This window comes from Herpailurus yagouaroundi, unplaced genomic scaffold (assembly GCF_014898765.1).
Source record: "Herpailurus yagouaroundi ecotype Mexico unplaced genomic scaffold, PumYag 159, whole genome shotgun sequence".
NCBI lineage: Eukaryota > Metazoa > Chordata > Mammalia > Carnivora > Felidae > Herpailurus > Herpailurus yagouaroundi.
The window spans coordinates 45,273,216-45,285,938 of NW_024412400.1; the positions used below are offsets into that span (position 1 = coordinate 45,273,216).

The window sequence follows — 12,723 nt, forward strand, 5'->3', positions numbered from 1 at the left end:
CGACTGAGCCACCCAGGCGCCCCAATTGGTCACCATTTTTAACAATACAGCAAGTAGATGCAAAATTAAATTAAGCTTTTGTTAAGTTTATATTGGATTTAACCAGTTGATCTAACTTATTAATGGAAAAATCTCTAACAATTACTGAAATTAGAGATTTAGAAATGAAATATTCCATTAGCTATCTCTACCACAATAGCAGCATAACGTTACACTTTGTTTCTTTACTCTGTCCCATCTTCTTAACAAACAGGGATGTTATTATCTGGTCTTATTTCACATCCTGACCTCATGCACTTGGGTTTGGACGACATGGTTTCTACTAAGGTTAAAAGACATATGTCTGTATATTATATTTACAACTAAGGACCTAAAAATTATTAGTAAATTGTCATTATTGAAACATCTTTGGGGATAAAAAGTATTTCTACTCTTCAAAGATTAGAGAACTGAGCATAATGGTTAACTGATTTATGTAAGTCATCATGATATGACTGCTAAAACTGTGATATGAAATCTTGATTTCCAGATTTCTTGGATTTTACCTAAGTGATATATTAGCGTGTCAAAGTTCAAGAGCCACGTTCCCCATTTTGTTTAACTGTTTAAGAGAATGGCCTTACCATTTGCTTTTGCCAGGAAGTAGCTAAAAGATAATCAATTCTCCAGTACTTTGGTAACTGCTCTCTGTACTGGAGAGGAAAGGGTGCTTTCTGACTTGTTCTGGTTGTTCATGGCCCAATTCAAACCATGTTAACACTCTGGCTCCAACTAAGAGTTTCAGAATAAACAAAAGAAAGAACCATAACTATTTAACGCAGTAGGTTCTACATTTATGGAGCCCATAAGCTGATTTCGTGCTGAAAGTAAAAACAGTCTCAAGAGTTTAAATGAACTCTTCGACCCTGGAATTACAGCAAATTCAGGAAAATCAGGAATATGTTGGTAACCTCTAATCTTTTTTTAAACTGACCTCACCCTGGGCAAGTAACCATCTCCTGATGCCATTGTTGGAGACAGAATTTCTGGCCGAAAGATCAGTTTTCTGACTCAATCTGGCTTGCTATTCTTGGTTAATCATCCCAATTTCTCTCGACATTTCACTCTTCTGACTACAGTGGTGAACATTTATTTTCAGAAAAGACTTTTTCAAGTGATTCGGTTCCTCCAGCGGTTTCCCTCTTTATCCTGGCTAAATCTCCCTAACTCTCATTTCTATCGCCCTTGTTTCTGTAAGATTCTGCTAAACATTAGACACAGCACATGACCTCCATCCAGTCTTCCAGTGCCTCGGAACAAAACTGGCGCGGTTATAAGCTCCTCCAGGCTTGGCATTCAAGAGTCTTTAGCTCTTCAACTCTTAAAGACCTACGGCCTAAATTTTAAATTTAAAAAATTTTAAATTAAAGAAAAAAAACCGCTCCCCTTTTTTAACCTTTAGTCCCGCCCACCGCCTCCCCCCCTCCAGCCTCCACGCGAAACTGCAGGAAACCGGAGGGGGCGGGGCGGTGACGTCACGACGCCGGTGCGTCACGGAACGGCGGCGGCTGCGGCGCTGGCGGTGGCTGCGGCAGCGGCGGCATTTTAGTCGACAGCGGCGGCGGCAGCCGGGCTGCTGCTCCTCCCAGCATCCCTGGCGCGGCCATTTCAGCCCCATCTTGGCGGAGGGGAGGGAGCTGCAGCCGCCGCTTCAGCAGTTTGAATTTCAGTTTCTCCGGGGTTTGCGAGCCGGGCGCATCGAGGAGGAGCCGAAGAAGCTACCACCGCTACCTCACACAGCCGGAGCGCCTCCGCTCGCCGGCCAGCGGGCCGCCGCCGCCACCACCACCGCCGCCCCTCACTCTCTCAGGAGCCGCGAGGGGAGGCCGAGACCGCCGCCGCCCGCCCGCGGGGGTGGCTCCCCTGTAAGGGGAGGACCGAGCTTGCTTTCCCCTCCCCCGGAGCGGGTTTCCGCCAGAGACAGTCGACATGTCCCTGGGGCTGAGCTCCGGCTAAAGCCGGGGAGGGGGCCGCCCGCCCGCGCCGAAGCTCCGCCGCCCGCCCGCGGACCTTCAGCCAGCCCCGGCCCGCCGCTCCTGGCTGAATTAGGAATCCCCGGCTCCAGACTCGCCACTCCTTCCCCTTCCCTCAGCGTCCGAGAGAGCCCAGAGCTGACGCCGGCACTGGCCTGAGGAGCCCGAGCGGGGCAGCACCGCCCCTCACGCCGCCGCCTCCTCCTCCCCTTCGCCCTCCCACTCCCACCCCCAGCCCGGCCTGCTGACCGCGCCGAGCGTCGAGCTGGACTGACCACGGCGGCCCCAGAGACGGGAGGAGGAAGCAGCCGGCCCGCCCCTGGGATCGCGCTCGCGCCGCCGCTGAGGGGATTGAATCGAGGCGCCGCGACTGCGGGAGGCGAAAAGGAAGGAGGAGCCGCCGCGCGAGTGCGACGGGGGCAGAGCCGTAGAGACCGACACTGAAGGAAACGGGGAGGAGGATGTCTCGCAGGGCGGCCAGCGTCCGGATCAGCCAGTGACTTTTCACAGCGGCGGGCCTCAGACCCCAGCGCGGACGCGGACTTTGTCTTTGGGGGCCCCTGCTCTGCCCTTCCTGGTTTCCGGCAAGATCGCAGAGGAGCCGGCGTGCCTCTCTGCCCTCCAGCCTTCCTCACCATGTCCAAGATGCCGGCCAAGAAGAAGAGCTGCTTCCAGATCACTAGTGTCACCACGGCCCAGGTGGCCACTAGCATCACCGAGGACACCGAGAGCCTGGACGACCCGGACGAGTCACGTACGGAGGACGTCTCCTCCGAGATATTCGACGTCTCTCGGGCCACGGATTATGGCCCTGAGGAGGTCTGTGAGCGCAGCTCCTCGGAAGAGACGCTCAACAATGTTGGGGATGCGGAGACTCCCGGGACCGTCTCCCCAAACCTCCTCCTGGACGGGCAGCTGGCGGCCGCGGCGGCTGCTCCCGCCAACGGAGGAGGAGCCGTTTCGGCCCGGAGCGTGGCTGGGGCGCTGGCCAGTACCGCGGCGGCGGCGGCGGCCGCCACCTCGGCCCCCTCCGCGGGAGCACCCGGCGGTCCCCCGGTCGCGGGCTCGTCTGCCGGGCCAGGGACTGCGGCCCCATCGCAGCCCCCCGCCACTTGTAGTTCCCGATTTCGCGTGATCAAGCTGGACCACGGGAGCGGGGAGCCCTACCGACGCGGCCGATGGACGTGTATGGAATACTATGAGCGGGATTCGGACAGCAGCGTCCTGACCAGGTCCGGGGATTGCATTAGACACAGCAGTACTTTTGACCAGACTGCGGAGCGGGACAGCGGCCTGGGCGCCACCGGAGGGTCGGTGGTGGTGGTGGTGGCCTCCATGCCGGGGGCGCACGGGCCCGACTCGGGAACTGACAGTTCCTTGACTGCTGTGTCACAGCTACCCCCGTCGGAGAAAATGAGCCAGCCCGCCCCGGCCCAGCCGCAGAGTTTTGGCGTTGGGCAGCCACAGCCACCGCCGCCCGTAGGTGGGGCTGTGGTTCAAAGCGCGGCTCCAGTGCCGCCGTTCCCGGGAGCCGCGGCCGGGCCGCAGCAGATGATGGCAGCCCCGCAGCCCAGCCAGCCCCAGGGAGCCGGCCCCGGCGTCCTCCCGCAGGGGCCCAACGGACAGGGTCTACCGCTGACGAATGTAACCCTGACGCAGCCCGGCATGCCCCTGCCGCCGCAGCCCGGCCCGACCCTCGGAGCGCCAGCGACGCAGCAGCCTCCGCAGTTCGCGTACCCCCAGCCTCCGCTCCCGCCCGGGCATTTGCTGCCCGTCCAGCCCACGGGGCAGAGTGAGTACCTACAGCCGCACGTGGCCGGCCTGCAGCCGCCAAGCCCTGCTCAGCCCTCGTCCACCGGCGCCGGAGCGAGCCTCGCCACGCCTGCCAGCCTGCCGGTGGGCACCGGCCAGAATGCCTCCACGGTGGGTGCGCAGATAATAGGCGCGTCTTCCCTGCCCGGTGAAGCCGTGGCTCCAGGGCCGGGACCCGCGCAGGGCGGGCAGGCCGCGCCTGGTCAACCGGCTGGAGTGCCCCTGGCCGCTGTAGGATGCGCGGTGCAGCCGGGCCTGGTTCCCCCTGGGACCGGGCAGCCCCAGTCCGTGCCTCCGCCGCAGATGGGCGGCAGTGGTGCGCCGTCGGCCGTGCCTGGCGGCCCCCACGCCGTGCTGCCCGGAGTTCCAAACGTGCCTGCAGCCGTGCCCGCTCCAAGCGTGCCTAGTGTGTCTACCACCTCTGTTACTATGCCAAATGTACCCGCGCCTCTGGTCCAGTCGCAGCAGCTGAGCAGCCATACGCCAGTCAGCAGGAGCGGCAGCGTAATCCAGCATGTTGGGCTGCCCTTAGCGCAAGGCACACCCAGTGTACCAACAAGTCTACCACAGTCTGACTTAAGCCAGTTTCAGACTCAGACCCAACCTTTAGTCGGGCAAGTTGACGATACTAGAAGAAAATCAGAACCCCTACCTCAACCACCACTTTCTCTCATTGCTGAAAATAAGCCTGTTGTGAAGCCTCCTGTTGCAGATGCCCTGGCAAACCCCCTTCAGTTAACACCTATGAACAGTTTGGCCACCTCTGTATTCAGCATAGCTATTCCTGTTGATGGTGATGAAGACAGGTATGGAAATCTTATTTAAAATATTTGTTAGAAATGCTTGACCAAACATTGCAGTTTAGAATGCAGCTCGAGTTCTTTTTTTCAACTTGAGGCCCTTAGCATTTTTAAATACAAAAATTTCTTTGTGTTTATTAAGATTTGTCAGTTCTTGAAAGGGCATTGGTTTTAGATTGCTAATGTAACGGTGTGTAATGAGAAAATTGGTCTTGTTTAAAAGCACTGACGTGGATAAGGCACAACGTTTGTTTATTCAAAAAGGTGGATTTAAGCTTCATTCTATACATTTACAGGTGGTAACTAGATATGCCCTATTGGATTGTTCTTTTCTTAGGCAACAGTCACACTTGAACACTTATGGCAAGAGAGTTCTGTCAGTGTGAGTTTTGATACCAAGACATGAAATTTGAATTTTTCCATTCTGGAAAACCAGAGGTCCTCTAATGGGGAAAGATCCATGTAAGGTATCTCTTCCAGTGTATCCGGAGAGGCTGGAGAGAGAATGGTGAAATGTCAAGCCCGGCTTTGAAGATCATATTGTCCTCCAGCCTTTTTAATAAAAGGAGATAGAAATAAGGTTCAGGAGGCTTCCCAGTGACTTCATTAAGGTCCTTTTTTTGTTTTGTTTTTTAAAGCAAATGTGTTTGAAAGATATTCTCTTCCATTAGTTTTTCTTTTTCTTTTAGCTACAGGAAAGGAGGTATGAAATAAGATTCTTTGACAGTAGTGAAAGCTACAGTTCTTGAAATTAGAGTAATATGATTAGTAAAAGTATTCGTGTCAACAATTGGCTCCCTCTATTTAAGGGATGCTTTTTTAATGGTTTAACTGAAAGTTGGTGTATTGCCATACCAATTCTCTAATAGTTGATGTTTGGTTATGGTTCATTGAGGATTTTAAGTGGTTTTGAGGAAATGTCAGAGGGAAATTTGACATATATTGCAAATTTTTAAAAAACGACTTGTTACAAAGCTTTAAAATTACATTTTAAAATTACAGAGAAAGTTCCAGGTACTTTACGGTTAGGCATTTATTTGCTGGGATTTTTGTTTTGAGAGAGGTTAATTTTAAAAGATTAAAAGATATCTTTATGGATTTCTAGAATAATTGGTATGTAGAACAATGAGATCTGTTAAAGCTTTTTCTTCCTCTGTGTCTTCTGAGTTCCTTCACATTCTTTTCTTAACTTTTCATTTCCAATTAGCCTTGTATTTTTGTTATATACTTTTGTTGGTTTGAAAATTGCTCACTGAAATTCATCTTCTCTGCTTTTTGTAATTCAAAGTTCATCTTTTTTTGTAGGTGACTTGCTTGTTGGGAGTCTTTCTTCCATTTGAGAACTCTTAGAGAATACCACGTGTCCATAAGTGAGCTCAGCTAGCTAGTCATTGAGAAATTTTATATGGATGGGACTACCAAGTAAAGAAACTGATTCCACAAGCCATTCAGAAAAATCTCTTTACATCTGCTCCCATATTTCACTTTTCACACATAGGGGTACACTTGAAGTGCAGATTGAGTTTGTTTGTTTACCTTTGGTAAGAGGCAACAGGTATCTTCCCTTTTCTAGCTACCAGAAGCCATTTTTTTCTGATGGGTTGGTAAATAACCATTTGCTTGCCTCTCTGTTCCTGTTGTACATTGTCCCCATATCTCCTCAAGAAATGACTGGTTTCCCAAACCACACCCTCTCCTTGCAAAGCGCATGCACATCTATGAATGAAGAATGTATTTTCTCTCCTCCTCACACCTTTCTCAGTTTACAGCATATGTAATTACATTCCCCAGGACTTGAATATGATGATATGGCATGAAGCAGAGAGATCTGTTGACAAATGGAAACTCTGGGATGTATTCTTTAGGGTATGACCTCAAAGATGAAATTATTTATCCTCTTATTTTATTAAAAAAGTTGATAATTTTAAGAATCTTATTTCCCAGTGTGAATGTTTGAACCACAGATACTACTGTATCTGTTCTTACTGCAACAGTTAATCCAGTGCAGGGGTTTTGATATGTGTGCAGTCCTGTATTAAATGTGGTATACTTCCCTTCCCCTCCCAGTCTTTTAAAATCTGCATTGTTTATCAAATGTGCATTTCTTACTTTTGTTGTAGTTTTTCATTGGTTTTTAATTTAACATGCTAGTTTTCAAGATGTAATCTTACACATTTGACTATTTTGTCACTGGACCAACACACCTGGTGAAGGAATAAATCCATTAAGTAGAAATAGTTTTTTTGTTTTGCTTTTGTTTTTAATGGAAAGGCTTTGTAAAAAAAAGAGAGGGCATTTTAAAGTTGTGTGCTTGAAATTAAATGACAGTTTTTCTAGGTGTATGTTTAAATTACTGAGATGACTATTTTTGAGGAAACTGTACTAACAAAATCATAATTTTAATATGGTGATTTGGGGTTGCCTTCTTAAGTTAAAATCTGCATACAATTTTAGTTGCAGTCATTTGAATGCAAAGTAAAACATTAGAGTGAGAGATATTGAGTAATTACGACTTTGTGAATAGGTTGACAAATTTCAGCTCCTAAAAATTTATAAATATTTGCTTTTTTTTTTTTAAAGAAGATATCAGTAAACATAGCCTAGTCCTTTGAGAAAAGGAAGGAAAATGGAAGATTAACAAAAATGACTGACCAAACCAATGATTCTTTTGGTTTGATATATTGAAAACTTTATCTTGTTATTTTGGTTCCATTACCTAAAGGAAGGCTTTGTTTTGTGACCATTTATTTTGAAGAAGAGGACCTTCTAATAATACATTTTAATAATATACCTTTAAGAGGGCTGATGGTTGTATATAGAAAGCAAGAAGATGTTTTAAAGTTCTTAGTTAACATTGTCTTTTGACTCTCTATTATCAGTTACCATAAAGTTTACATATTATTCTAGCCTTTCTCATTGAAAAGGCTTATGTCAGTTGTTGATTCTTCAAACTGATTTTGTGTAAACTGGAGGATATAATAATGGTTGAAAATATAGTTCATAAAAAAAAAACAGCCACTTTTACAGTGGAAGTTACAACATTTGTTTAAATTACCTGTACCCATGGGGCGCCTGGGTGGCGCAGTCGGTTAAGCGTCCGACTTCAGCCAGGTCACGATCTTGCGGTCCGTGAGTTCGAGCCCCGCGTCAGGCTCTGGGCTGATAGCTCAGAGCCTGGAGCCTGTTTCGGATTCTGTGTCTCCCTCTCTCTCTGTCCCTCCCCCGTTCATGCTCTGTCTCTCTCTGTCCCAAAAATAAATAAACATTGAAAAAAAAAATTTAAATTACCTGTACCCTTAACAGACTCCTTTTCTGTAAATGGGGAGGAGTGCAAAATATTCCCTTTTGGAAAGGGAGCACAGTGCAGATCGTTTTCCACAGACAGCTGACCAACGTGAACTCTGTAGGCCACATTCCAGGAACTCTTATGAATGGATGCAATTGTGAACTGTCAACTACAACCAAAAGATTGTTGAAAACCTGATTGTAAGGATCCCTTAGTGGCCAATATCTCTATGTCTTGTTAATGGTTTTATTTGTGTAGTTTGCTAATGACTGATTAAGTATTATAAATTGTGAATGTTAAGTGGTGTATCCTGACATGTGCTATATATACAAATTTTGTTGCTACAGTTATACATAGATCTCATATACACACACACTTTTAACAGAGCTTTTTAACTTGCTGTTTAAGTGAGAAGATTATGCAAATGTATATCAAGAGATTGTAACTCTTAACCTTTATCATAAAATCTATAGATACTTCTTAGAGCTCAAAAAGTCTCACTACATTTAGTCTTTACAAATGAAAGCTCCTTAGCTGAATCTGTATTTCTTGGGAGCTTTTGTTTCTTTATCTATATTGAGTTGTAGAGATAATTTTGCCCTACTAGATTTACAGTTGATGTTTAAGTCACACACACTAGATATTATCTTACGTACTCTTACCAAGGATTTTGTAATCAGTGTAAAATCCTGCGTGTGAGTGACATTATTTAGTATAAAAACTGATAAATGGTGGATCCATCAGAGTGTCACACTGATTACTAAAATATACTTTGGTTATAAACATGGCTTTAAGTAAAGGAAATTATCATAGATTTCCGGAAAGATTGATGGTCCAAAAGTACCCAAAATTCCCAAAACTGAGTTTTATCAGGAGTATGACTTTTTTTTTTAACAGAGACATATATATTTAAATTTTTATATGAACTAAGTTCTGTAGGCTAAACATTGGATAACCATTAGAAAACATAATGGCTTATATGTGTGTGGGTAAGACACACTCTAAGTAACTATTTTAGTAACACTGTTTTTTCCCTGTGGAGGAAGTAGGGTATGTTAAACTAAATTGCTTCTATTGGAAGTCTTTTTTTTTTTTTTTAAGTACTGGTAGTGTGGTATAAATGTTTTCTACTTACTGAGAATAAATGTAATATTAATCTGTTGAAAATTCTGATAGCACTAATTTGGAAATCGTAAAACATGATACTGGATTTATGGATCTGGTACTTGGTCATTTGGAATAGAGTTTAGTCTTTCTGTGCACCAGATGAGATTGGAAGCAGTCCTGCTCTCTAGTGTCCTAGTAACAAAGAGCACCGCAACAATCAGATGGTAAAGAAACCAAAATGAGTCTCTTTACTGAGGAATGGTTGATAGGGGAATATAAAAAGGTCTAGACTTTTCTTTCCTAAAATAGCAGAAGTTGGGGCAGGGGGAGTTAGAGAGTGATGGCACATAACCAAGACAGAAGAAAATAGAGCGAAATGACATGAAATACGGTCTCAGAAGGAACAGCATCACTTGTTACTAGTGAGAAAAAGCCATCTAATTTCTTTTCTTAATAATTGTTTTAGACCAATATGTATTTCCTTTTCTGAACAGATACTGTTTATTTCTTAATTGCACTGCAATTTAAATACTCTTTAAGTATGAGGAAGAAAGGGTTTATAAAAACAGGTCTGTCTGGATAAATGTAGCCTGAATGATGATGTTTCTTATTAATTTCTTATTAATGGGAAGAGCAGGTTTTTAAGAAGAAATCTTATTAATTGACAGTATTTAAGGGGTATGTATAGCAAAATTCCTGAATTGAAATAAATCCCTTAAGTTAGTTTTTTCTTTATACTAAACCAAGTGGACTTGTGATTTGAAGCTGCTGTTTTAGATGGTATAAAACAAATTACTACATCCACAAAGAATGTGCATACCTGAGTCATTGGTATAATTTGGGTCTTTCCCACAGCATTTCTTGAACATACCAAATTACTCAATATTTGTTACATTCTTAAGCTAGTATTGTTCAGGGCAAAAACTTCTCCATAAAGATTTAGGAACAATAACCAATTCATATCATTCCCATACATCATTATGTGACTTTCATAATATATTTTAATATATACACTTCAAATTTGACTGGTATTTAAGGTATTATCTGCTTTTATCTTCAAAAATTATGTTTATAAGTTCTGCTTTTAAACCAGGTGAATTAAATTTCATCCATGCTTTTCTGGATTGCTTCTCAAATTTAAAGCCCCAAATTAGATTTAAGTATTTAGTTTTATTTCTTTGTACCCAAGCTTACATTTGTTAAAAAGAATGAAGTCTTATTAAGTCATACATTATATGTGATAGTTATGTGAAATTTCTGCAGATCACTGAGTTAATAATTTTAATAGTGTGTTCACCTAGGACATAGACTATTAGTAAGTGCCTTGCTAATTAGAGTAGGCAAGACAAACAAGTGAAGTCTGAATGTTAGATTACTTAAAACCTCTTTTCCCATAAGCTTTCACTAAAATTTGGTGAAACAGGGGCACCTGGGTGGCTCAGTCAGTTGAGCGTCTGACTTCAGCTCAGGTCATAATCTTGTATTCTTGAGTTTGAGCCCTGCATCAGGCTCTGTGCTGACAGCTCAGAGGAATGGCTTCAGATTTTGTGTCTCCCTCTCTCTCTCTCTTCCTGCCCCCCCCCCAAATAAATAAATGTTAAAAATTAAAAAAAATAAAATCTGATGAAAGAATATTAATATATAGAAATTGATTAATATGTCAATTATTATAAATAATGCTGGTGTATTTTAAATGTTACTTTTAATGTTTTAGGGTATCCCTCTTCATTATTACACAAGTAGATTGTTTAATCTGTGAATGAAGAATACCCAAAGCAAAGTTTAAAACCAACTAGTTTCTAAAGTAGAATTAGAATTAAGTAGAGAACTAAATAGTTTTATAAGTTAAACCAAAACCCATCCTTGTTTGACTTGTATTCGGTCTCCCTTGCCTTTGAAAACAAAGCAAAAACAAGGAGAGGAAGGCTCTTGGTCAAGTAAAATCAGTAGTATGTTTAATTATGTATTAGCATGTCATATGAATGGCCATTTACAGATCGTGGAGTCAGACATGCCTGGGCTGAAAACCCAGCTGTGCTACATACCTGAGGCATTTTGACCTTGAGCTGGTTATTTAGCTTTCTAAGCCTCCTGTTTCCCCATACGAAAAATGAGGGTATTATCTGTGTTGAAGAGTTTGAGAGGATTAAATGAGGTATACAAATAATTTGTAAATAATCCATACATAATACAGTATGTATGGCAAGCATACATCACAGAAATGTTAGTATTTCATTGTCCAAACTGCTCTCTTGATCACCTCCTGGTGAGTCATACCAAGAGTCTTCTGTTCTGATCTGAAAGTGTAATTCCATGGTATAGATGTTAATAAGAGAAAGGGAGACATTGTTTTAAGCCAGAAAAGTCATGATGTTATAAGATGTATAATAGTTATGTTCTGGTCATGACTTTTCTACCACTTAGCCAGTTTCTTTGGTTAAGTTTTTTAACTTCTCTCAGTTTTCCTCATTGGTAAAGAAGGAGTTTGAGACTTGGTTAGATTTTAAAGTTTCTTGTATGTGACTCTGTATATCTAGACATATATATATATATATATATGTCTGCCAACTTAAGCCTTCTTGCCACCAGACTATCATGTGACCAAAAAAAGAAACAAAAAAAAATTAAACTCACAGATACTCATCAAGTAGGTTGGAAGCCCAAGAAAACATTTAAAGTAACAATGTCAGTCATTTATTTTTTTTTTTAATTTTTTTTTTCAACGGTTTTTATTTATACAATGTCAGTCATTTAAACTTTCTTTGTGTTCCCTGAAGAGTAAGTACTGGTATACAGAAATAAGACTATCCTGCCCTCTCAAGATCTCAGGCTATATGAAAATGTAAGCTTTCATATACATTATAGGCTGTGATGGAATAAATATAAGGTACTAATGGGAATAGTTTAGGGCCTAACGCCAGATTTGGTAGACCTCTGTTTAAAATAATTTATTATCTGCATAGGTAATACCTTTTGTACAGTTCAAAATATACAAGAGTATAAATTGAAGGCCTCTCTGATACCTCTGTCCTCCAGCCACCCAGTTTCTGTCCTCAGAATCAACCCATTGTTACTTGTGCATTCTTCAACTCGAAATGAATCTTAAAAGGGCCATTTAGGTTAGGTCAGTTGATAAGCAAAGCGGATGATTTTCCAAGTAGAGAGAGATGGCAGTTTGTGTGACAATGGAAGAGTGAGATGTCAGATTTGAGAAATGTAGTTAATTTGACAGGAACTAGAGTGAAGGATTTAAATGTTACAGTGAGAAATTGAATTTTTTTTTATCAGAAGTTTATGGTTGCTGTTAAATGTGTTTCTTGAAGCTTTTATTGTTAAAATAGTATGTATCTTGGAACCATTTCAGTACCCTTTTCAGTGATTATTGTACTTTTAATTAAAATCTTGCAATAAAGTTGTGTATAAGGAAATCCTGGGGGAGCTCTCAGTCCCAGAAGTCAGGATTCTTATCCAATGGAATGTACAAAATAGCTTGGTATACGTAGCTCTAAGCTTAAGTATTTTGTTTGCCTCAATATTACCTTAGTAATGATGAAATATTTGGTATATGTTAAGATTCTCTACCAAAACTTGATTTTTATATAGCATGATTTAGAAACTGTAATCCTGTTTTAAACACAAATCAAGCTTAATTATATCTGTGGCCCTATTTATGCATAATATCATTTGAACTTTTCAACAACTATGG

At 42.8% G+C, this 12,723-nt stretch overlaps 1 protein-coding gene across 4 annotated transcripts in view; it reads left to right on the plus strand.

Moving 5' to 3' along the window:
• The first annotated feature begins 2,535 nt into the window (after window positions 1–2,535).
• TSC22D2 (TSC22 domain family member 2) overlaps window positions 2,536–12,723 on the plus strand; it is a 53,902-nt gene continuing 43,714 nt past the window's right edge. For 3 of the 4 annotated variants that reach the window (XR_005792143.1, XM_040480473.1, XM_040480474.1), the window contains exon 1: window positions 2,536–4,630. Coding sequence is in view for 3 of the 4 variants with exons in the window: in XM_040480473.1 (XP_040336407.1) it covers window positions 2,649–4,630 (1,982 nt within the window). In the remaining variant the exon portion in view is untranslated. Of the gene's footprint in view, window positions 4,631–5,929; window positions 7,121–12,723 lie in introns of those variants that run through there. The other variant, XM_040480475.1, reaches the window with a different exon arrangement.